Source organism: Ilyonectria robusta, assembly GCF_021365365.1.
Source record: "Ilyonectria robusta strain PMI_751 chromosome Unknown BGZ61scaffold_102, whole genome shotgun sequence".
NCBI lineage: Eukaryota > Fungi > Ascomycota > Sordariomycetes > Hypocreales > Nectriaceae > Ilyonectria > Ilyonectria robusta.
This window is the reverse complement of record NW_025764536.1, coordinates 18312-41505: the sequence shown is the minus strand read 5'-3', so window position 1 is coordinate 41505 and position 23194 is coordinate 18312. Positions and strand designations below refer to the sequence as shown.

Below are 23194 nucleotides of genomic sequence, written 5' to 3'. Positions count from 1 at the left end.
AGCTTGCACAAGATGCTGTAAGGGTTCGACTGGAACTTCTTGGCAGAGATAACCCCTCAACGCTGAGCAGCATAGCCAACCTGGCGTCGACGTACAGGAACCAGGGCCGGTGGGAGGAGGCCGAGAAGCTATTTGTAGAGGTAATAGAAACGAGCAAGATAAAGCTCGGGGCCGACCATCCCTCAACGCTGATCAGCATAGCCAACCTGGCGTCGATATACAGGAACCAGGGCCGGTGGGAGGAGGCCGAGAAGCTGTTTGTAGAGGTGATAGAAACAAGCAAGACGAAGCTCGGGGCCGACCATCCCTCGACGCTGACCAGCATGAGCAACCTGGCTTTCACACGGTATGGCCTGGGCAAACCCGATGAGGCCTGTGCCTTGATGCAAAGCTGTGTTCTCTTGCGTCAGCAACGGCTAGGCGATGACCACCCAGATACCATCTCATCTAGGGAAGCCCTTGAATATTGGCAAGCTGAGCATCAGGAGGATAGTTCAGGCTGGGAAACGGAGACGTCAACCGTTTAGCACCTCATAATACTACTATTTTTACGGTGATATATAATCTCCTACCTCTGTCAAGTGTTAGATCAACATGCCGCTTCCTCTAGTCTCGACTTGAAAAGGTCAGTCAACGAAGATCACCTAGCTATGAAGCCCCTGCAACGTCCGTGCGCTGCATCCCAGCTACGCTCGAGCTACTATAAGAGCTGTGCGTTCCGTCGCAGCATCAGCCACGATGCCCATCTGCCTAGACCCTGACGAGAGATCGTAGAACTTGGTCCATCGCGCGATCAGAAAGCCTCGTTCCGAAGGTCTGATGGCGGGCCCGGCCTGGTTGCCTGGGTCACCCAAAACGGAAATAGTGGGGCGGGTGAAGGGTAAGCTCATGCCGGTGAAGTTCACCCAGCTCGTTCTGTGGCGTCCTTCTGTGGCTGCTTTTCGTGGCTGCCATGAACCGTAATGCCACCTGAGTGTTTGGAGGCAGACCTGCTTGGGACGTTGCCGTCGTGAACGGAAATTGGCAGATGCAGCCCGACGGCTGGGCATCGCAAGGGCGGGTGTCCTCTTTGGGACCTCGCTGACGGCCTCTGTAAGCTACTCAGTACCTGTTTAAAGTGAGGCGTCGCGGGTCAACCTCGGTACTTCGGCTACATGGCGGCCTCACCTGTGGAGGAAATCCACCATTCACCAGGTCGACAACCGCAAAGCCCAGCGTGCACTGCCTTCCATACGTCTGCCTGAGCGATCGACGGAATGGAGCCTCCGCCTCCTACGCCTGGACGCGCAATCCGAACACTCATCCTTCTTATCGTCAAAATAAGACATCACAAGTTCTCACGATGGTTCTGGAGAAAGCAGTCCGGCCTTTTCCACATCTTCAATATCTGCATCAAGACCAAGCCAGACGAGAACCTGGCTGAAGCCTACGCAATGCGATTTGTTGCCAGTCAGACGTCCATTCCCGTGCCGAAGGTGTATTACGCGTTCACTTATAAAGGTTCCTCATATGCCTTTCGGAACGAAAGGTTCTTTCTTCCGTGCCCTCTTCCGCGCCCACCTTTCTAAGCTCGGGCCACTTAGTGGTCCGTGCGAGCCGCCTGCACCACAACCTCTTCACCAGGATCCCCGCGCCACTTTCCCCCCCCCGGCGCCACTATTTTTGAGCCACAGCGCGCACGGCAATCTGCAGCCCACCAACATGCCCAGCTACCTGCAAGTTGGTCAATTGAGCGTTAAGTGCCTATACGTTCAATTCATAGAAATAAATTCTGCTATTCTAGGGATGATCTCCGGTAAAATAAAATCTATGTATCCATCTATACTGGCCGATATCGAGGCATCAAAAGGAGCAAAAGGAGCAAAACGTGGCCTGTTAGAGAGGAATTCTAGGTGTAGAAGCGGTCATAAATACAAGAAACCTGCGCTAGTCCACGTTAGGAGCACCGCCGTCGTGCCGTTTCAGCCCTATTCCATCACATACTGTCATCTCTCCCTAGTCTTCATCGTTTCCTTGAAAAAATTGCCCAATTACATTGATAACCCGTTCTCGTTTCGCATTGTCGACTCTCCCCCTTTTAAGTGTCCAACAAGTCCATCGCTTGGTCTATGGTTATGGACATGTTGACTTGCGTTTTCCTTGTATCTTATTTCCCATCGGTCGGTGCCTATCTTAATCTCCACGACACAGGAGACCAGTCCCTGCGGGCCCGCCAATGCCTTTCGGAACGAGCCTTTCGGATCCTCTGATTTCCCTGTGGCTCTTCGGTCATGGCTCGGTATATGGACGCAGCCACGGTGAGAGGGTATGCGGCTAGAGTTCATGCAGTATGATGCTGGGGTGAACTCACAAAGCATCGGTCAGTTGCCTGCGGCCAGGAAGAGGAAACTTGTTACGAGAGAACTGAGAATACGAATGTACAGCTGCGAGCTGAGCAAGGTTACCCCTACTTATTTGTTTTAGGAATTGCAGGCGTAGCGGCGCAGTGTCTGTTTCGTTCTGTTAGATTGGACCATGCACCTGGCATCAGACCGGGTGGGTCATGTGATCAGTTGCCTAGTATTTTGCCACAAGGCTTAGGAATCAGCTTCTAGCTGATTCTACACAGCACAGAACGAGGTATATAAAGCTTGCTCTGATACCTCAGAACAAGAAGAGAAAGATAGACATATATATATTGTCAGATGCGAAATTGGCTTCCTCTTCATGGTAACTCTTCTCAGAAGTGAGCACGGACCATGTCTGATGTATACCTGGAGCTACATCATAGTACATGCTTACGGCCAGAATTGGCCATAAATCTCATACCTTTTGGGCTTACCCAATGTAGCTTTAAGTAAATCAATGTATATAGGGAATCCAGAAATTCACGTGACTGGCCTCACAGTGTGACTCTGACACAGGTACAAATTCTTCCTTCTCCCAGGCCCCAAAGGGAAATCTTGGTCCCCCGTTCGTCAGCCGTCATCACATCCATTCACTGGCTGTGTTACAGTAGGGTTCAGGTTCACCGTCAGTGCAGTGTCAGAAACTTTACCAAATGTGGACCAAACGTGGCTGACACACAGTGTGTGGCTGGTGCCAATAAGTCCATGTGGGCTGTGAGTCATAACAGTACGTTAGATGCCTCAGGCATCTAGCGCTAACATTGTCGTCCTTTGGAAGGGAGTACGTCCAGAAAGCGTCTCAAGTGTGATCCGGCAACTCGATGATTGGCGGCGAGACAGGAGGGCGGCATGGCTGGACTCAACATCGCGTAAGCTCATCTATCAGATGCGGATCTTTGCATGAAGTACGGCTGTGGAAGCAGGAGGGCACTGTGAGGCTGAGATGCAATTAGCGTTGCGTCATGCCGCGTCCTCGCCCATTTAAGGCGTCCAGGGCGCAGCGATCTCGAGATAACATACTCGTCAACGAAGTTCCCACGCTCTTTCCAAGAAGTCTACATTTCCTCCCCGGTAGGGGCCTCTGCGCCTACACAATGGCATCTCTTGTCTCTCTTGACAGTCAGGTCTTCTGGCATCCTCCAGTTACAGCGCGCACGGAGAATGCTGCCTCACAAAACTTTGGCATCCACCACCACAGCAGAGCTGCATCAACCTCCTACAGCCCCGTCCGCATCACAAACTTCTATAGCAGCACAAACAGGACAAAGCCGTTCCTTAGTTAATAGGCTGTGGACTTTAAATAATGTAATATCAATCTCCTCTAACGACGAATCTAACGTAGACGACGGCGACGAAGGTAATGCTAATGACTGTTTATATGAGCTGGAGGTGGGTGAGTTGCATCTAGATGACTTACTCCCTTTAATCTCGGTAATTATATTATTAATTGCTACTATATAATAAAATTATATAGAGGATATAGATAAGTAGTAATAAGGTTATATAATTAGGTAAAGTATTAATAAATCTATTAAAAAAATCTAACTAAGATAATAAATAATATTAAGATTGCTAGTAATATTAATAGCTTAATTTCTTTAATTAAAGAAATTAAGCTATTAATATTACTAGCAATCTTAATATTATTTATTATCTTAGTTAGATTTTTTTAATAGATTTATTAATACTTTACCTAATTATATAACCTTATTACTACTTATCTATATCCTCTATATAATTTTATTATATAGTAGCAATTAATAATATAATTACCGAGATTAAAGGGAGTAAGTCATCTAGATGCAACTCACCCACCTCCAGCTCATATAAACAGTCATTAGCATTACCTTCGTCGCCGTCGTCTACGTTAGATTCGTCGTTAGAGGAGATTGATATTACATTATTTAAAGTCCACAGCCTATTAACTAAGGAACGGCTTTGTCCTGTTTGTGCTGCTATAGAAGTTTGTGATGCGGACGGGGCTGTAGGAGGTTGATGCAGCTCTGCTGTGGTGGTGGATGCCAAAGTTTTGTGAGGCAGCATTCTCCGTGCGCGCTGTAACTGGAGGATGCCAGAAGACCTGACTGTCAAGAGAGACAAGAGATGCCATTGTGTAGGCGCAGAGGCCCCTACCGGGGAGGAAATGTAGACTTCTTGGAAAGAGCGTGGGAACTTCGTTGACGAGTATGTTATCTCGAGATCGCTGCGCCCTGGACGCCTTAAATGGGCGAGGACGCGGCATGACGCAACGCTAATTGCATCTCAGCCTCACAGTGCCCTCCTGCTTCCACAGCCGTACTTCATGCAAAGATCCGCATCTGATAGATGAGCTTACGCGATGTTGAGTCCAGCCATGCCGCCCTCCTGTCTCGCCGCCAATCATCGAGTTGCCGGATCACACTTGAGACGCTTTCTGGACGTACTCCCTTCCAAAGGACGACAATGTTAGCGCTAGATGCCTGAGGCATCTAACGTACTGTTTATGACTCACAGCCCACATGGACTTATTGGCACCAGCCACACACTGTGTGTCAGCCACGTTTGGTCCACATTTGGTAAAGTTTCTGACACTGCACTGACGGTGAACCTGAACCCTACTGTAACACAGCCAGTGAATGGATGTGATGACGGCTGACGAACGGGGGACCAAGATTTCCCTTTGGGGCCTGGGAGAAGGAAGAATTTGTACCTGTGTCAGAGTCACACTGTGAGGCCAGTCACGTGAATTTCTGGATTCCCTATATACATTGATTTACTTAAAGCTACATTGGGTAAGCCCAAAAGGTATGAGATTTATGGCCAATTCTGGCCGTAAGCATGTACTATGATGTAGCTCCAGGTATACATCAGACATGGTCCGTGCTCACTTCTGAGAAGAGTTACCATGAAGAGGAAGCCAATTTCGCATCTGACAATATATATATGTCTATCTTTCTCTTCTTGTTCTGAGGTATCAGAGCAAGCTTTATATACCTCGTTCTGTGCTGTGTAGAATCAGCTAGAAGCTGATTCCTAAGCCTTGTGGCAAAATACTAGGCAACTGATCACATGACCCACCCGGTCTGATGCCAGGTGCATGGTCCAATCTAACAGAACGAAACAGACACTGCGCCGCTACGCCTGCAATTCCTAAAACAAATAAGTAGGGGTAACCTTGCTCAGCTCGCAGCTGTACATTCGTATTCTCAGTTCTCTCGTAACAAGTTTCCTCTTCCTGGCCGCAGCAACTGACCGATGCTTTGTGAGTTCACCCCAGCATCATACTGCATGAACTCTAGCCGCATACCCCTCTCACCGTGGCTGCGTCCATATACCGAGCCATGACCGAAGAGCCACAGGGAAATCAGAGGATCCGAAAGGCTCGTTCCGAAAGGCATTGGCGGGCCCGCAGGGACTGGTCTCCTGTGTCGTGGAGATTAAGATAGGCACCGACCGATGGGAAATAAGATACAAGGAAAACGCAAGTCAACATGTCCATAACCATAGACCAAGCGATGGACTTGTTGGACACTTAAAAGGGGGAGAGTCGACAATGCGAAACGAGAACGGGTTATCAATGTAATTGGGCAATTTTTTCAAGGAAACGATGAAGACTAGGGAGAGATGACAGTATGTGATGGAATAGGGCTGAAACGGCACGACGGCGGTGCTCCTAACGTGGACTAGCGCAGGTTTCTTGTATTTATGACCGCTTCTACACCTAGAATTCCTCTCTAACAGGCCACGTTTTGCTCCTTTTGCTCCTTTTGATGCCTCGATATCGGCCAGTATAGATGGATACATAGATTTTATTTTACCGGAGATCATCCCTAGAATAGCAGAATTTATTTCTATGAATTGAACGTATAGGCACTTAACGCTCAATTGACCAACTTGCAGGTAGCTGGGCATGTTGGTGGGCTGCAGATTGCCGTGCGCGCTGTGGCTCAAAAATAGTGGCGCCGGGGGGGGGGAAAGTGGCGCGGGGATCCTGGTGAAGAGGTTGTGGTGCAGGCGGCTCGCACGGACCACTAAGTGGCCCGAGCTTAGAAAGGTGGGCGCGGAAGAGGGCACGGAAGAAAGAACCTTTCGTTCCGAAAGGCATATGAGGAACCTTTATAAGTGAACGCGTAATACACCTTCGGCACGGGAATGGACGTCTGACTGGCAACAAATCGCATTGCGTAGGCTTCAGCCAGGTTCTCGTCTGGCTTGGTCTTGATGCAGATATTGAAGATGTGGAAAAGGCCGGACTGCTTTCTCCAGAACCATCGTGAGAACTTGTGATGTCTTATTTTGACGATAAGAAGGATGAGTGTTCGGATTGCGCGTCCAGGCGTAGGAGGCGGAGGCTCCATTCCGTCGATCGCTCAGGCAGACGTATGGAAGGCAGTGCACGCTGGGCTTTGCGGTTGTCGACCTGGTGAATGGTGGATTTCCTCCACAGGTGAGGCCGCCATGTAGCCGAAGTACCGAGGTTGACCCGCGACGCCTCACTTTAAACAGGTACTGAGTAGCTTACAGAGGCCGTCAGCGAGGTCCCAAAGAGGACACCCGCCCTTGCGATGCCCAGCCGTCGGGCTGCATCTGCCAATTTCCGTTCACGACGGCAACGTCCCAAGCAGGTCTGCCTCCAAACACTCAGGTGGCATTACGGTTCATGGCAGCCACGAAAAGCAGCCACAGAAGGACGCCACAGAACGAGCTGGGTGAACTTCACCGGCATGAGCTTACCCTTCACCCGCCCCACTATTTCCGTTTTGGGTGACCCAGGCAACCAGGCCGGGCCCGCCATCAGACCTTCGGAACGAGGCTTTCTGATCGCGCGATGGACCAAGTTCTACGATCTCTCGTCAGGGGTCTAGGCAGATGGGCATCGTGGCTGATGCTGCGACGGAACGCACAGCTCTTATAGTAGCTCGAGCGTAGCTGGGATGCAGCGCACGGACGTTGCAGGGGCTTCATAGCTAGGTGATCTTCGTTGACTGACCTTTTCAAGTCGAGACTAGAGGAAGCGGCATGTTGATCTAACACTTGACAGAGGTAGGAGATTATATATCACCGTAAAAATAGTAGTATTATGAGGTGCTAAACGGTTGACGTCTCCGTTTCCCAGCCTGAACTATCCTCCTGATGCTCAGCTTGCCAATATTCAAGGGCTTCCCTAGATGAGATGGTATCTGGGTGGTCATCGCCTAGCCGTTGCTGACGCAAGAGAACACAGCTTTGCATCAAGGCACAGGCCTCATCGGGTTTGCCCAGGCCATACCGTGTGAAAGCCAGGTTGCTCATGCTGGTCAGCGTCGAGGGATGGTCGGCCCCGAGCTTCGTCTTGCTTGTTTCTATCACCTCTACAAACAGCTTCTCGGCCTCCTCCCACCGGCCCTGGTTCCTGTATATCGACGCCAGGTTGGCTATGCTGATCAGCGTTGAGGGATGGTCGGCCCCGAGCTTTATCTTGCTCGTTTCTATTACCTCTACAAATAGCTTCTCGGCCTCCTCCCACCGGCCCTGGTTCCTGTACGTCGACGCCAGGTTGGCTATGCTGCTCAGCGTTGAGGGGTTATCTCTGCCAAGAAGTTCCAGTCGAACCCTTACAGCATCTTGTGCAAGCTCCTCCGCCCTGGCATATTCCCCTACTATAAGCAGGTACCAGCATATGTTCGTCAGCAACTCACTCTATGCAAACCGATTGCTCTCTTCTGACGGCTCTTTATCTAACCACGGTTGGATATGCGGCAGCAGCGTCTGACAGGCCCCCTACGTTTCAAAGGCCCCTGACGGGAAATGCTGCGACGCTGATTGAATGAAGAGCTTCTTCCATCGTCTTCAATCCCCAAACTCCGATATCCAAACCCGCGTGCAAAATTGCACCAGGGAGTGCATCTCACAGAATCTAGGCATAATGGTAGGAGTAACAAGTGAGTAGCCTAGGAGCACATCCATGTCGTCCTCGAAATCTTCATCGTCCTCTTCGTCATCGTCCTCTTCGTCATCGTCGTCATCGTCGTCATCGTCGTCATCGTCGTCATCGTCGTCATCGTCGTCATCGTCGTCATCGTCGTCATCGTCGTTATCGTCGTCATCGTCGTTATCAGTTATTTCAGAGTTTAGAGGGTCGCTATTGTAGTCGTGCAACATATACTCGGGAATGTTCTGCGCGTGGAAGCAGCTCATCAGCGAGAGAAGGTTGGCCGCGCGTGGCTGCTCTCGCCGGATCTGCTCGAAAGTCACCTGCCACGTCACCACCACAGAGTTCGACACGCCTTCGTAGCGCCGAAGATCGCCTCTGTCGCTGCGAAGCAGAGTGCCCTTCCGTTTTTCGCTCTTCCGGAATTCGTCCAAATACGACTGGATGGTTACCCGGTCGCGTCGTTTGCAGATGTACGCCGCTGCTTAGTTCACGGCCAGCGGGATGTAGTCAAGGGTGCGAATCAGCTCCAATACCACGGCTTCGTCGGCATCGTGACCGAGCTTATTTTGGAAAAGCTGCAGCGCTTGTGACTCTTCCATTGTCGGGACCCTCAGGATCGCTTCGCCGCTGCCTGTCAGCTTCTCCGCGGCGTCCCAGCTGCACGAAGTGGCCAGGATCTTGCCATTGCCCGTCTTGGGCAGATAGGCTGCTGTCGGCACCTTCGTATCGTCCTCCATAGTGAAAAGTATCTCTACATCATCTGCGTTGTCGAGAATCACGAACCATGGAGTCATGTCCTCCCGCTGCAGCCAGTCACGGACCAGCGCCAGGACGTTGATGCCGGGCTCATGGCGACGGGGCAGTGCAAGCACGTCTGCAATAGAGTGATATGACTCTTCAAAAGTTGCTTTGCTGCCTCCGTGGACCCAGAAGACGCTGGTGTCAGGAGAGTCGGCCCGGACTTGATGGGCGAATTAAATAGCTAGCTGGGACTTGCTGCGCAACTATCAGCGCAAAATTCAACAGATCGAGCACGATATACCCAAAGCCGCCCATGCCTACAAGAGCCATGCGCCTCGCAGGGCCAGTATATTACTCTTTGATTCTTATCCAGATCGTCGTTCGCTCCACAAAGTCTGGGTCAGAGGGAAACGGTACAACGAAATGGGGTTGGCGGGCAACTGATAGGTCCTCCTTGGTATGGATCTTCAGTTCCTTTACTCCTTCTTGAAGGTCGTAAAGAAGAACCCTAGTGTGAGCCGTCAGATTATGGACTAACAGGCAGATGGACTACTTCTACGTATGTTTGGTGGGAATGCATGGTCTCTACTGCAGCCCTCGTTTCAGTCATTGTCTGATTGATACGCTTCAAATCTTCTTGAACTGTTCAGATTTAGCTAGCGTTTGGTGAACTGGATCTGTGATACTGACTGGCATCGAGCGCCGCGGCAATCGGCCTTTCTGCCTCGACCTTGTTTGGCGGGATCTGCCGCAAAAGGTCCTTCGCATATGCCGCCGCCATCATAGCCGCAAAGCCTTACCAATCCTCGTTCTTATGCGAATCGGAGTAGTCGTATATGCCGCGGATTACAAGACAGGGAAAGTAGTTTATCAGCCCAGCTGCCTCCATCTCGAAGCAGAGGACGCCCTTGTCCGCTGCCAGCTTGTCCCGGATGTGTGCATCCTTTATCAGTTGGTTTCTGCTGGCGATTAGTCCATAGTGGATGGCGGGATTGTCATCTTCCTCATCTCGTGCGTCGCGAGCCACAAGGTATGCCGCATTGCACACCATGTTGCAGTCGTCAGAGGTTTCCGGATACACAGCATTGGGCTTGTAGAGTCTGTCGCTTGTTGGAGGAGGCCGCGTGTACTTCTTCCGCTTCTTGATGCCTTTTAAGGCCCTTTCCACCTCGTCTGCAAGCTGGTGGCCCCTTATCTTGTATGTACCCCTCAGGGCACTGACAGCTGTTCGTAGTACCGTTGGTGGTTAGTCTAAAAAGCTTGTCTCTTGAAAGACGTGGTTCTGAATGGTCTTGCCAAAGTCGTATTGGAATACGCCGCCCTTCCCGCCGTCGCGGCTGCTGATAACTACATCGCCGAGCCGGATATCGTGCTTCGAGCCGGGCGCGCCGCCCCCGATGCCGACTATCAGCCCAATGCGCACGTTTGGGAAGCTGTGAAGTATATCCCGGGCTACCGCCGCCGCCGAGGTTGTGCCGTACTCTCCATCGGGTAGAACAGCAATGACGACGTTGTGACTGCCGATGTTGCCGAGGATATAGCTGTTGTTGTCGTGCTGGGCAACGTGGCTAGGCCCGTCGTGTTCTTCGTCGAGGAAGGCCCGGGCCGCGACAGACTCGGTGGTGATGGCGCAGATCCAGCCGATGGTGTAGCTCTGAGGGTTTGGCATGGTCGGTGTTCGGTATCGGGAGGAGGGAGGAGGGAAATGAGAGTGTCGAGGGGCATGCGACCGCTTGAGAAGCAGACGGGAACGGGTTAGACGGACGATGATGGCAAGGTCAAGAGTTGAGGTTTCGGAGCGGGGCCTTCTATGCACGAGATCAGGCTCTGGCCGGTTACAGAATGTTCGGGGCCATAACGCCCTCGGCGCTTGCGTGCGACGGGCTGCGGGCTGCGGCAGGCTGACAGCGCTGTGGTAAATGATTGGCGAAGGTGCCCGTCGCCATGCCCTCCACCTCGAATAAAACAAGCCAGCAATGGATGGAGACGGTCGGGTTTTACCATGTTCCCGGATCGACGGCGATGGAGTAGTCTACTTCGGGGGTCTTATACCGGCGGCTCTACTCCGCGATCTGAATTCCGGTCTTGCCATCTCCATATCCGATCGGCCTGGCGCGGGTAAGGCGATTCGGCGCCGTGCATCAAAATTGCCAGGTTGTCAGAAAAGAGATGAGACAAGGAATGTGGCTGAGTGGCCACTAAGATGTGGCTCGTTTTCCCAAGGTGGCCCAAAGTTCGTGGCACATGAAATGTGGCTTAGAAGGGTAGATCGTCAAGCGATCCGTGCGGTTAGGGGTGGGACGGAGGGCGCGGAAGGAAGAACCTTCGTCACTTACGTTCCTCAGGCATGATAGGAGACCGGTCCCCTACGGGGTCCGCTAATGCCTTTCGGAACGAGCCTGAAACGCAAGGCACTTGCCTTGTCAAAGAAAGAGCCCGACACAAGCACTTGTCTTGTGAAGGAACGAGGCTGACAAGCACCGTCTTGTAAAGCCTAGCATGCGCGTTTCTGGACCACGTAGGTGGCGCCTTGAGGGTAGGTATGCCTTAGGCAGTTGTGGGCGTCCTTGTAGGTGTCTGTTTGAAGGGAAAGGAGGAAAGGAGAGAATGTGGGCGTGCGTGTCGATGCCTTTTAGACTAGGCGCTATCGCCGGTGATGTCACGGACATGGCATCACCAAGATCTTCGCCGCCTCCAAACCCAACCGGATATATATCCTTCGCGGGTATTTATTGCCCTACTATAGTTACATTGATAGCCGAGGAGCGTATGGCCTAGTCCACGGGAATATGTAGGGTCTATATTGTGCACTTTTCCTGGTATTATGGTGGCTCATGTCCCTTTATTGATCTCTGATGATCCCGTGATGGATCGTCCTGGATCATAGGTGTCCCGCGGTGATCTAGTTTGATCCTTCCCGATCGGTACTTAGGGTACTCCATGCATCGGAATTACATCGGTATTCTGCACGAGCCAGTTAGCATTGGATCATCCCCCAATGGAATGTGGGGCTCGTATCGTGCTCGACTCACTCTGTTGGGCGAACGTAATGCACAGCGGCGGTCAATGCACGCACCAGGACTTCTGCCTAAGGCATAAAGGCCTCGTTCGATCTGCCCTGTGTATATGAGGCGGAGAGCCCTCGAGGGACTTCCCACTACCTGCTTCCTGCACTCAAACAGCTGAATGGCTGAATTGCTGGACTCTTGGAAATATCGTGCGCTGTCCGGTCACCAGAAAATATTTTTATCGTTCTTGATTCCACCTGATGGATTGATATTTTCCACCCCGTAGACTTCAAGAGTCATGTGGCTAGTTTGATTCCGCCGAATCACCCTGCTGTGGCTAACAAATGCCTTGAGGAACGAAAGGTCTTATGCCGTTGCCCCCGAACTTAAGAGCTTCGCTCTGATTGGTGCAGCCGTTCGCGCCTTCTAATTCGCCTAAAATCATCTTTGCCTTGAGGAACGAAGAGAGGAACGAACGAAGTGACGAAAGGTCTTATGCTGTTGCCCTTCAACTTAAGCGCTTTGCCTTGAGGAACGAAGAGAGGAACGAACGAAGAGACGAAAGGTCTATGCCGCGCCCTCAACTTAAGACCTCCTCCTGATTGGTGCAGCTTGTCCCTCCTTCTGATTGGCGCAAAGTCCCTCTTCTTTTCCCCTCCTTCAACTCAATTGGTTGCTTTAGCTCGCTTCGCTATTGGTCATCGTTTTATCTCTGACTGCCTTTCCTGCCCTCCGATTCAATGAACCTCGTCGCCGCCTCGGAAGCTAGGAGAATATCATCCATCGGCGGCCCAAATGGAGCATCATATCGACTGATCCGGAGCGCCTGGTGACGAACATCCCCCGAAACTAAGTGAAAATGGCGACAGAATAAAATGTTGCCCCTCACTTCTCCAAACCCGACCGTTCGTGTGGGGCATTAATTCATTTCCGTCGGTACATTGCTGCCTAATAGGCGGGGTTATTGCCGGGCGCCTAATCGTAATGACTGAATCAGGCTGCGTTAAGGTTAAAGCTTAGGCTCAATCTTCACGACAACAACATAGCTCCTTCACGTCTCCGTTGCTCCTACAGACTATGTCCAATCCATATGACTATACAGTTGGCTGGATTTGCGCTATTGCAACTGAGTATGTTGCTGCGCAAGTCTTTCTCGATGAAGAACACAAAGGACCTGAAGCCGTGTCCACACACGACAACAACGACTACACTCTGGGCAAGATCGGGAAACACAATGTCGTCATTGCAGTTCTTCCGCATGGCGAATATGGGATATCATCCGCTGCTGGCGTCGTGAAAGATATGCTTCACAGCTTTCCCAACGTCAGAGTCGGCCTGATGGTCGGTATCGGCGGTGGTGCACCAAACTCCAAGCAAGACATCCGCCTTGGGGACGTCGTGGTGAGTGCTTCTAGCAATGGCAAGGGCGCGGTGTTCCAGTACGATTTTGGAAAGGCCGTGCAAGGCCAGGAATTTCAGGAGACGGGATTCTTGAATCAGCCACCCACGGTTTTGCGAACAGCGGTGAACGGACTTATGACGCAGTACAAGCGCAAAGGGCACCAGATTGATACATCTATCAACAACATTTTGACTAAGAACCCGAGACTCAAGAGAGAGTTTGGCCGGCCCGAGTCGAGCACCGATCGACTATATCAGCCTGGAGCAGTTCACCCGCCAGATGACCAGTCTAGCTGCGCGACAGCTTGTGGCGATGACCCATCGACCTTAATAGTACGACCCAATCGTACTGAATACAAAGACAATCCGTCGATTCACTATGGTCTGATCGCTTCGTCGAACAGACTAATGAAGGATGCTTTGACTCGGGATACACTTGCAGCAAAGAAGGGCGTTCTCTGTTTCGAAATGGAAGCGGCTGGTTTGATGAACCACTTTCCCTGTCTCGTTATCCGCGGCATCTGCGACTACTCTGATTCGCACAAAAACAAAGAGTGGCAAGGATACGCAGCGATGACAGCTGCAGCGTACGCCAAAGATCTGCTCTGTCGTATTGCGCCAACTCAGGTTGAAGCTGAGAAGAAGATTAGCGAAATCATCTCTGGTCAGTCTAAGTAGTCTACAAACCATCCCAATCATATAGGCATGAAGCTTCCTAGCTTCTTATTGTGGCTTGATTGCTAATATGTAATCGGCCTAGCAGATTTACAGTACGAGGTCTCAGGTACATCTAGGAAAGCTGACATAATTATCCATCATCAGCGGACACAGCAGCATAAAGATATCTTGGATTGGCTCACGCCAGTCAACTACAGTCCTCAGCAAAGTGACTATCTCGGAAGGCGACAGCCGGGAACTGGTCAATGGCTCCTTGATACAGTACAGTTCCGCACCTGGCGTGACACCGGCGGTCAAACTTTGTTCTGTCCAGGTATTCCAGGCGCTGGTAAAACAATTCTTACCTCGATCGTGGTCGACAATTTGGAAACACTATTCCGAGATAACAGGAATGTCGGTATTGCATACGTTTATTGCAACTTCCGGCGCCAAGACGAGGAAACGGCTAAGGAACTTCTGGCGAGTCTTCTTAAGCAGCTAGTTCAAAGCCTGCCGACTTTCCCAGAGAGCGTGAAGTCGCTCTACGACCAGCACAAGGATAAGCAGGCGCGACCATTATTGGAGGAAATTTCGAGGACCCTCCAATCTACAGCCAAACTGTATTCAAGAGTCTTTATTCTCATTGATGCACTTGACGAATGTCGAGCATCCGATGGCAGTCAGACAAGGTTCTTAGCGGAGATCTTCGAGCTTCAAGCCAAGTCTGTAGCCAACGTCTTTACGACTTCGAGATTTATCCCCCATATCACGGAGTTATTCAAAGGCAATATTTTACTGGAAATCCGTGCTGCAGATGAGGACGTGCGGAGATACCTCCACAATCACATGTCACGATTGCCAGCTTTCGTCCGTCGTAGCCCAGAACTTCAAGAGGAGGTCATAACCGGGATAGTTGACTCGGTGGGAGGGATGTGAGTAGCCGTTTTCTGAGAATAAGAACAGGACACTAATGCGCATAGGTTTCTCCTTGCACAGCTTCATCTTGAATCTCTAATCGGCAAGATATCGGTCAAAGCGGTCCATAGCGCTCTTGCGAAGCTACCAAGTGGATCGAATGCGTACGGCCATGCGTATGACGCGGCGATGGAACGAATCGAGAAGCAGGTACCAGACCACCGAGGCTTGGCTAGGCAGATCCTATCATGGATTACCTGCGCAAGGAGGCCGCTTACTACTGTAGAGCTTCGGCATGCTCTCGCTATAGAAGTTGGCACGACGGAGTTTGATGAAGATGCGTTGCCAGAGATTGAAGATATGGTTGCAGTGTGTGTTGGGCTTGTTACGATCGACGAACAAAGCAACACCATTCGACTAGTGCACTACACGACACAGCAATACTTTGACAGAACCCGAGGAAAATGGTTTCCGAGCGCAGAGGCTGATATCACGACCACTTGTGTTACCTACTTGTCATTCAATGTCTTTGAGAGCGGGTTCTGTGAGACCGATGAAAAATTTAACGAGCGGATGAGGTTGAACCCGTTCTACGACTACTCTGCACACTTCTGGGGCGATCATGCTCGCGAAGCTCCAACTCTATGCCAGGAGGTCATTGACTTTCTTGAATCTGACACAAAAGTCGAGTCATCGAGCCAAGCAATGATGGCTGAACCGGGTCACTGGTTACAACAATACAGTCAAAACGTTCCAAGGCAAATAACTGGACTGCACCTGGTGGCATACTTCGGGATGATAGATGGCGTACAAATACTGGCCAGTAAGAATGTTGTGGACCTGGCGGACAGCTACGGCAGAACCGCACTATCGTATGCAGTCGAGCAGGGACATAAGGCTATCGTCAAGCTGCTTCTCGACACGGGCATGGTCGATGTTGATGCTCAAGATAAGCGTGGCCGAACACCGCTCTCGTGGGCCGCCGAGAAAGGGCATGAGACTATTGTCAAGCTGCTTCTCGACACGGGCATGGTCGATGTTGATGCTCAAGATAAGCGTGGCCGAACACCGCTCTCGTGGGCCGCCGAGAAAGGGCATGAGACTATGGTCAAGCTGCTTCTCGATACGGGAAAGGTCAGTATAGATATTAGAGACACTGTACTTGGCCACACGCCACTCTCGTTGGCCGCTCAGGATGGGCATGAGACCATTGTCAAGCTACTTCTCGACACAGGCAAGGTCGATGTTGATGCTCAAGATAAGAGTGGATGGACACCGCTCTTGTTGGCCGCTCAGAATGGGCATGAGGCTGTTGTCAAGCGGCTTCTCGATACGGGCAAAGTCGACATTAATATTAGAGATCAGGAGGGCCGGACGCCGCTGTCGTGGGCCGCCGTTCCTGAGGGTCCCTTCGAGCTGCTTCTCGATACGGGAATAGTCGATGTTGATGGTCAAGATACAAGTAGCCAGACACCGCTCCCCTGGGCCGCCGAGAATGGGCATGAGGCTATTGTCAAACTGCTTCTCAATACAGGCAAGGTCGACGTCGATGCTCAAGATAAGAGTGGCTGGACACCGCTCTCGTGGGCCGCCAGGAAAGGGCATGAGGCTGTCGCTAAGCTGCTTCTCGATACAGGCAAGGTCGACGTCGATGCTAAAGACGACAGTGGCAGGACCCCGCTCTGGTTGGCCACCGAGCGAAGGCATGAGACTATGGTCAAGCTGCTTCTCGATACGGGCAAGGTCGACGTCGATACTAAAGACGATAGTGGCAGGACCCCGCTCTGGTTAGCCACCGAGCAAGGGCATGAGACTATGGTCAAGCTGCTTCTCGATACGGGCAAGGTCGACGTCGATACTAAAGACGACAGTGGCAGGACCCCGCTCTGGTTAGCCACCGAGAAAGGGCATGAGACTATGGTCAAGCTGCTTCTCGATACGGGAAAGGTCAGTATAGATATTAGAGACACTGTACTTGGCCACACGCCACTCTCGTTGGCCGCTCAGAATGGGCATGAGGCTATTGTCAAGCAGCTTCTCAATATGAGAAATGTTAATGTCAATTCTAGAGATACTAGCTTTGGAAGGACACCGCTCTTATGGGCTGCCGAGCGAGGGCATGGGTCTGTCGCCAAGCTACTTCTTGAAACAGGCAAAGTCGAAGTTGATATTAAGGACTACAGTGGTAATACACCTCTCTGGTCGGCTGCCTGTTACGGGCATCATACTATCGTCAAGCTGCTTCTCGAAACGGGAAATGTCGATATCGATGCTAGAGATCCTGACGGTAAATGGACACCGCTCTTGTGGGCTGCTGAGCGAGGGCATGGGTCTGTTGTCAAGCTACTTCTCGAAACAGGCAGAGTCGAAGTTGGTGCTAAAGATGACAGTGGCAGGACCCCGCTCTGGTTGGCCGCCGAAGGAGGGCACGAGGCTATTATTAGGTTACTTTTCGAAATAGGCAGAGTTGAAGTTGATGCTGAAGACCACAATGGCAGGACACCACTCTCGTTGGCTGCCGAACGAGGACACGATGCTATGGTCAAGATGCTTCTCAACACAGGCAGAGTTGAAGTCGATGCCAAAGATCCTGACTTTAGACGGACACCGCTCTTGTGGGCTGCCGAGCGAGGGCATGGGTCTGTCGTCAAGCTGCTTCTCGAAACAGGAAGAGCTGACGTTAATGCTAAAGACTACAGTGGAAGAACACCACTCTTATTGGCCGCTAAGAATGGGCATAATACTATTGTCAAACTGCTTCTCGAAACGGGCGCAGTTGATGTTGATGCTAAAGAGCATAGTGGCTGGACCCCGCTCTTGTGGGCTGCCGAACGAGGGCATGAGTCTATCATCCAGTTGCTTTTGGAAATGGATTAATACTAAAGACCAAGGGCATGAGGCTGTTATCAAGCTACTGAAGTCTAGAAGAGAACCCTTGACTGGAGATACCTATGGCATTGCAATTAATCCATTATTTAAGGCGTTGAAGAGGCAAAGAATAGATGGTATATTCCCTTTTAAATATCGACTTCTAATGCTATTGCAATCGGCACCCCGGCCACAATAGCCTAATTAGCGGTACTAACCAGACTCTGGATAATTTTGAGCGGGAACATAAACACCTTTGTCTTGCTCCAGAAGACCTCGAGACGGACTAGTAAGTAGTTATAACAGATGGTGTGATGATTTAAAGAAGTGAGAGAGACGCCCTATATACTAATAGCCTGAATATAGATAGAATACTGCTTAAAGATTTAGATAACATCAGATACTTATTTCGGTGGAAATTAGAGCATACATCATAATAGAATATTTCCTCAACGCCTCATTTCTCCATCTCAGCCAGTAATCATTCGCAATATGAGACATTCTAGGCATGACCCCGAGCGATATTATGTGCTGATTAACTAAGCCCGCGTCTCCCTGCAGCCCATCCCTCAATACCTAACTTTCGAACCTTGGATACTAATAAGGAAGTTGTAATCAGACATATCAAACTTCGTTCCTCAAGGCTCTTTTTGCGCAAACCGCGACCGGTTTGCCTCTCCTGTGAAAATAGAAGTGTGCCAGTGATGTTCTCCCGATAGCCAAATTCGATTGGTCCGACACTCCCACCAAATCAACCGTCGCTTCTGCCTGCTACTCTCCACCCGACGCGCTATGCCCCACAGCAGCGCTAGGAGAGGAGACCGCCGACTGCGGACATGGACATGGACGGGAGCGAGCGCCTCCATCGAACAAACTCTTGTGCTCATTTTTACCATCAGCCGTTGCGTCTCTCCCAAAATAGCTTGTACTGTGTCGGGCCAATCATTGCGGAATGCACGAAAGAGCTTCTGCCTCCTCGGCGGAAGTCCAAGTCGCAACTCAGCCACGCCACAGCCTCGTTGGGCACTCACCTTAGTACTGTTGCTCGTATCCTCCCTCATCATCTCGGGCTGTGGAAACGCAAGCTTGACTCCCTCGAAAACTACTTCCTAACTATCAGTACGTTATCGCGTACTATGGCTGAGGCGCGGTGGGACTCGCCGCAAGCGTCATCGCAATCATCGACCTGTCCGCCAAGGTCGCCGTCCTCTGCCTCGATTACTCCACTGCCGTCGGCAATGCTAGGGCCGACACCACACGCCTCTGAAGCCGGGTATACGACCTAGGCACAACGCTCCAAGGAGTTCGGCATCTTCTTGATGGCCCGGGTAGTTAAGCGCTCGCGACCGTCGCGGAGACTGGTCGACTCTGTTGGTGCCTGCACATCAGAGCTGGCCCAGTTGCAGAGCAGGCTGGATCCGGGTAAGGCCCGTAAGGCGATGCGCCGTTTCGGAATTCGATTCGGCGGACTACCTCAACTGCTGATCAACAACCCTCGTCATTCATCCGGTCTCGCCAGCCATCGTCGGCCATCTCAGGTCCACATTTCATGCTTCATGCTTGACAACCAAAGGGACTGGTTTGGGTATTCGTCCAAGGCCATGCGCACGTATTCGTGCCAATCATCGTTCCAACCACCGTTCGCATATGTAGCCGTCGAATATTCCCAGTAGGTCGGATACCACGACGCAAACTCCCAGTCGATAATGATTAGCGTCCCATCGGGCTGCACCATGACGTTCTTTCTCTGGAAGTCGTTGTGGGTGAAGACGGGAGAGCCATCGCCGCGAAGGACAGTCGACAGGACATGTTGGTAATACCGAGTCTTGTGGGCCATCCGCTCGCCGGTTTCGAGGAGGTATATCCGAATAATGCAGTCTATCAGTTCGTCCTCGGTTGCAAACGATGTCTTGACCTCGTGGGCACCCTGCGTCGCCGAGAACATGTCGTCGAGTGGCGGTCCGCCAGCAATGTTGCCGAAGTAGCCCGGGTGCTGCAGTTGCCGGAGCTGATGGAAGTAGGTCCGAAGGGTCCTGGCGATGGCGGTTTTGCGAGCCTGGTCCAGGCTGCCCCACAAGTTTAGAAGCGTCGTGCCCGGCACATATTGCATGACGATATATGTGACGACGCTCTGTTTCTCTCGACGTTGGTAGATGGCGTAGACCTTGGGGACCGGCACCGTCGTGGACTTTGCCACGTACAGCATGTTATGGGCCTCGATGGGGTGGACATGAATGCCGAACTTGATGACGAATCTCTGCTGCATCTTTATGAGGCGAGAGCCGGTGGACTGGTTGAGCAAGACTTCGGAGCCATCGATGTCATTTGGAGTCGGCAGAGGATCGGGATAGTTGTGAGACCGGTCCACAAACAGGACATCGTATGGCGCTGCCTTGGGCATGATGGATTTTACCCCAAGTGACAATGTTGTTTTTGTTGAGAACTGGGAAAGTGCTTGTCGTTGGTGAGCCAGCTACGGGAAGAAAGAAGAAGAGAAAAGAAAAAATGTTAGCGCTCCAGGTAGCCGCTGAGCCGCCTAGGGACCCGGCGTGACAGTGCGCATGAGCGCTTCAAGTGGCATTCAGGTGGGGCGTGATATTTGCGACTGTACATAGGAGATGGAAGACCCCGTCTGGGCCGACCAACCAATATAATTCAAGCAGAGCAAAAATCAGACCAGAACAGCAGCATCATTCGCAGCGCTTTAAGCATCCTTCATCCACTCTCAAAAATCTGGCCGTAATCGAGGGATCAGGAAATTACCACTCATCGCCTAACCTAGACGCTGCTAAACGTCGAAACAGGGCCGCGATTCTGCGACGGGTTGTTCCAACTTTGTAATAGGCTGAAATGAAACAGGAGGATATTCTTGGAACCAACTCTGCCGAAGGCAACTCTCGCCAACATCAGCCTTCACCTGACAATCGAGGATAGGGCAGCAGCGAAAATATAGTATATATACGGGGCAGTTCCCCATCATTCTCTCCAAGTCGGAGATTATTATTATTCATCTACAGTCTTAAGCACGCTCCAGTTGCTGCAACCACCACTAGACCTTAAGACAATCCACTTCCTTCTTTGCTCCCCCATCTCGCAACAAGCAAACGAAGGCTCGCCTTCTCAGACGTCTTCCCACTTTCGAAATGTCGTACTATCCTGTCCACCTAATCGAATACTTGGGAGCCCCGCGAAAGCATCATGCCATCTCTATGGAAACCCGAGAAGATGAGCAGGGTTTATCCAAAGTAATCTGCACACATCTGACCTCTTCTAGGAGCATCAGTCTAGGTACAACCTTCGACTTTGTCTCAGAGGATCTACCACAGAGTGGCCTGACTATAACGCGACTCCGCCCTCTGACTCTGCCTCCGACTCTGCCTCAGATGTGAACGACTCAACTACTGGCGTCGAATGGTCAGTTATTTTCCTTATCCTTATGATGAAAACCATGGGATACCCAGCACAAACGCACCGTGATTTTCCTTTCTCTCATCGTTCAAATAGCCCAGACCATCTGATGATCGAGTAACTCCAGTGACGGAATTTGGGTGGCGAAAACCAGGGATGCGCTTGTCTCTCAACAGCTGCAAAACTGCGACTCGAAGATCTCGGACCAGAGGATTAATGATATCCCTCTGTTCCAGGTACAAGGGATCGAAAGATCCTTCGGGGAGTGCAATGGGTCCCCAATTTAAGTAGACCTGCTCATGTGAATCGGGCTCAACCGGGTTCAAGGGGTGATGGCGGAAGTAGAGCTTACAGCAGAAGCAAGAAAACTTGCTGGTGCCAACAAAACGGTCGTTGTTTGCAAACTGCAGCTCGTTTCTGTGAAAATGCTCTAAAACCTGAATTTCAGAGTGAACAATTGGAGGCTTAGCCTGGATCTCGTCGTATTTCTCCTTGATTTTCGCTTCGATACAGGCGTGCTCCTTCAGTCTAGACAAACCGAACTGAAAAGCAGGCAAGTTACTGTCTCTGCTCTGAAAAATCCTCTTGAAAATGCCATCCAGGGTGGTATGGGAGTCAGCTTCTGGTGGTGTAACACACGCAGGAGGCTCAACCGTGGTCACTTGGAAGACGTCAAAAACATGCCTCACGCGTAAGGCATCTTCGATGAGTTGCTTTGCGGTACGGATGTGCTCTGCCAACCGCCCAACGAAGTGTCGTACGGTACTAGCTGCAAGGACTATTGGCTCAGCACCCGGGTCATCCACAACCTCTTGGCCAAGTCTTCGGAGTGTATCCATTTGCGGATCGTTCCGAGCATTATAAGCCAACATGCATTTTTCGTATGCCGACTCTCTCGATTGGAAGTTGAATTGCCGCAACCAAGGCTTGAGCTCATTAATCTCTTGAAATGATCGTTAGGAACATCGACCTGGCTCAGCGTGTGTGACATGACTCACTAGCTCCGGCAATATTCCCGTGGTCAAAGCTTGTGTTGCCAACGTAGTCAAGGCACCTCTTGGCCATGTTTGACAAGATCTTCTCCTCCTTCTTGATTCTCCGAGATGCAAAGGCTGTACACGCTCGCGCACAAGCATCTTCTTGATTTCTCAGCCACGTAGCGTTCGGATTTGGTTTTCTGGTTGTGTCCTGGAGATGCTGCAGGATTTTTCTCAGAAAGTCTGATGCTCCAACGTTTGCATCCGTTGCTTCTTGCCCATGGTCCTGGTTAGAGGCCACCCAAAACATATAGCAATGCTCAGAGTCCTCGATGGCGATGGAGGTGGTGGTACGGCCACCTTTGTCCCAATCGCAAATGTAGGCAAGGTTTTGGGTCAGTCTGCGCCGGGAGGATGTCAGACTGGCATTGTCGTGGTTGGAAATTACATGCGGCCCTTGCACAGGCTGTTCAAGCAACAAAAGGATCAGAGGCTCGTACAGTCTGCTAACAAGCCTCTGATACTTGTCAAGCCGGGGTTTACCCACTCTGTCAACGATGTTTGAAGCCATTGAGGAAACAAGTAATGAAGACGTTAGGAATGAGAAATCAATGGTGGATATTGTTCTGCCACGAGGTAATTTCTTGCTTGGTGTTCATCGCTACTTTATCCTCCAACCTATCAACCTCATTTTATGTGTTCTTGTGCTATCCCCTTTTGGTTTGAAGTTTCAACAAGCCCCCTTGGGGTTGAAAACGCCCATATCTACTAGAGCCAATCGAATCAGCACACGTAGAGGTTCTGTCCCCTCCCATCCGTTGGCCGCGAGCCTCCATCCAATACTGTAGCTTCCCCGCATTTGCTGCAAGTCGCTTGTTCCAGCCTATAATTGGGGTTGAAAATGAAGCGCTTCCCAAAACGCTTACGAAAGTGCAAAGA

General features: G+C 51.1%; 11 protein-coding genes across 11 annotated transcripts; 5 read left to right on the top strand and 6 right to left on the bottom strand.

Moving 5' to 3' along the window:
- Nucleotides 1-110: 110 nt before the first annotated feature.
- On the top strand, nucleotides 111-527 carry BGZ61DRAFT_375878 (kinesin light chain; the record flags this gene model as incomplete). Its single annotated transcript, XM_046242453.1, has 1 exon — nucleotides 111-527. A coding segment is annotated over one exon (417 nt), but the record flags the coding sequence as incomplete, so codon positions are not given.
- A 159-nt stretch (nucleotides 528-686) lies between these two features.
- Nucleotides 687-1467, bottom strand: BGZ61DRAFT_524674 (uncharacterized protein; the record flags this gene model as incomplete). The annotated part of the gene is made up of 2 exons (XM_046252664.1): nucleotides 1168-1467; nucleotides 687-1090 (listed from the first exon to the last, which is right to left on the bottom strand). Exons 1-2 carry the CDS (start codon nucleotides 1301-1303, stop codon nucleotides 687-689), a joined length of 540 nt encoding a protein of 179 aa, XP_046093348.1. The 5' UTR covers nucleotides 1304-1467.
- Nucleotides 1468-6513: 5046 nt separating this feature from the next.
- Nucleotides 6514-7231, top strand: BGZ61DRAFT_545848 (uncharacterized protein; the record flags this gene model as incomplete). Its single annotated transcript, XM_046255313.1, has 2 exons — nucleotides 6514-6813; nucleotides 6891-7231. Exons 1-2 carry the CDS (start codon nucleotides 6678-6680, stop codon nucleotides 7229-7231), a joined length of 477 nt encoding a protein of 158 aa, XP_046093347.1. The 5' UTR covers nucleotides 6514-6677.
- A 223-nt stretch (nucleotides 7232-7454) lies between these two features.
- On the bottom strand, nucleotides 7455-7871 carry BGZ61DRAFT_375861 (kinesin light chain; the record flags this gene model as incomplete). The annotated part of the gene is made up of 1 exon (XM_046242451.1): nucleotides 7455-7871. A coding segment is annotated over one exon (417 nt), but the record flags the coding sequence as incomplete, so codon positions are not given.
- A 1782-nt stretch (nucleotides 7872-9653) lies between these two features.
- Nucleotides 9654-11168, bottom strand: BGZ61DRAFT_469409 (nucleoside phosphorylase domain-containing protein). The gene is made up of 2 exons (XM_046247952.1): nucleotides 10318-11168; nucleotides 9654-10245 (listed from the first exon to the last, which is right to left on the bottom strand). The coding sequence occupies exons 1-2, from the start codon at nucleotides 10688-10690 to the stop codon at nucleotides 9818-9820; spliced, it is 801 nt and encodes a 266-aa protein (XP_046093345.1). The 5' UTR covers nucleotides 10691-11168; the 3' UTR covers nucleotides 9654-9817.
- A 1893-nt stretch (nucleotides 11169-13061) lies between these two features.
- On the top strand, nucleotides 13062-15829 carry BGZ61DRAFT_524671 (uncharacterized protein; the record flags this gene model as incomplete). Its single annotated transcript, XM_046252663.1, has 4 exons — nucleotides 13062-14094; nucleotides 14194-15019; nucleotides 15068-15656; nucleotides 15746-15829. Exons 1-4 carry the CDS (start codon nucleotides 13107-13109, stop codon nucleotides 15827-15829), a joined length of 2487 nt encoding a protein of 828 aa, XP_046093344.1. The 5' UTR covers nucleotides 13062-13106.
- A 784-nt stretch (nucleotides 15830-16613) lies between these two features.
- BGZ61DRAFT_296316 (ankyrin repeat-containing domain protein) lies at nucleotides 16614-17213 on the top strand (the record flags this gene model as incomplete). Its single annotated transcript, XM_046238633.1, has 1 exon — nucleotides 16614-17213. A coding segment is annotated over one exon (600 nt), but the record flags the coding sequence as incomplete, so codon positions are not given.
- A 167-nt stretch (nucleotides 17214-17380) lies between these two features.
- BGZ61DRAFT_309161 (uncharacterized protein) lies at nucleotides 17381-17626 on the bottom strand (the record flags this gene model as incomplete). The annotated part of the gene is made up of 1 exon (XM_046238785.1): nucleotides 17381-17626. A coding segment is annotated over one exon (246 nt), but the record flags the coding sequence as incomplete, so codon positions are not given.
- Nucleotides 17627-18244: 618 nt separating this feature from the next.
- Nucleotides 18245-19335, top strand: BGZ61DRAFT_37464 (uncharacterized protein). Its single transcript, XM_046242348.1, has one exon. It carries the CDS (start codon nucleotides 18707-18709, stop codon nucleotides 19154-19156), a length of 450 nt encoding a protein of 149 aa, XP_046093341.1. The 5' UTR covers nucleotides 18245-18706; the 3' UTR covers nucleotides 19157-19335.
- BGZ61DRAFT_469397 (kinase-like domain-containing protein) lies at nucleotides 19251-20546 on the bottom strand. Its single transcript, XM_046247950.1, has one exon. The coding sequence runs from the start codon at nucleotides 20269-20271 to the stop codon at nucleotides 19405-19407; it is 867 nt and encodes a 288-aa protein (XP_046093340.1). The 5' UTR covers nucleotides 20272-20546; the 3' UTR covers nucleotides 19251-19404.
- Nucleotides 20547-21206: 660 nt separating this feature from the next.
- Nucleotides 21207-22826, bottom strand: BGZ61DRAFT_545837 (uncharacterized protein; the record flags this gene model as incomplete). Its single annotated transcript, XM_046255312.1, has 3 exons — nucleotides 21207-21271; nucleotides 21382-22221; nucleotides 22277-22826. 3 exons carry the CDS (start codon nucleotides 22824-22826, stop codon nucleotides 21207-21209), a joined length of 1455 nt encoding a protein of 484 aa, XP_046093339.1.
- Nucleotides 22827-23194: the final 368 nt, after the last annotated feature.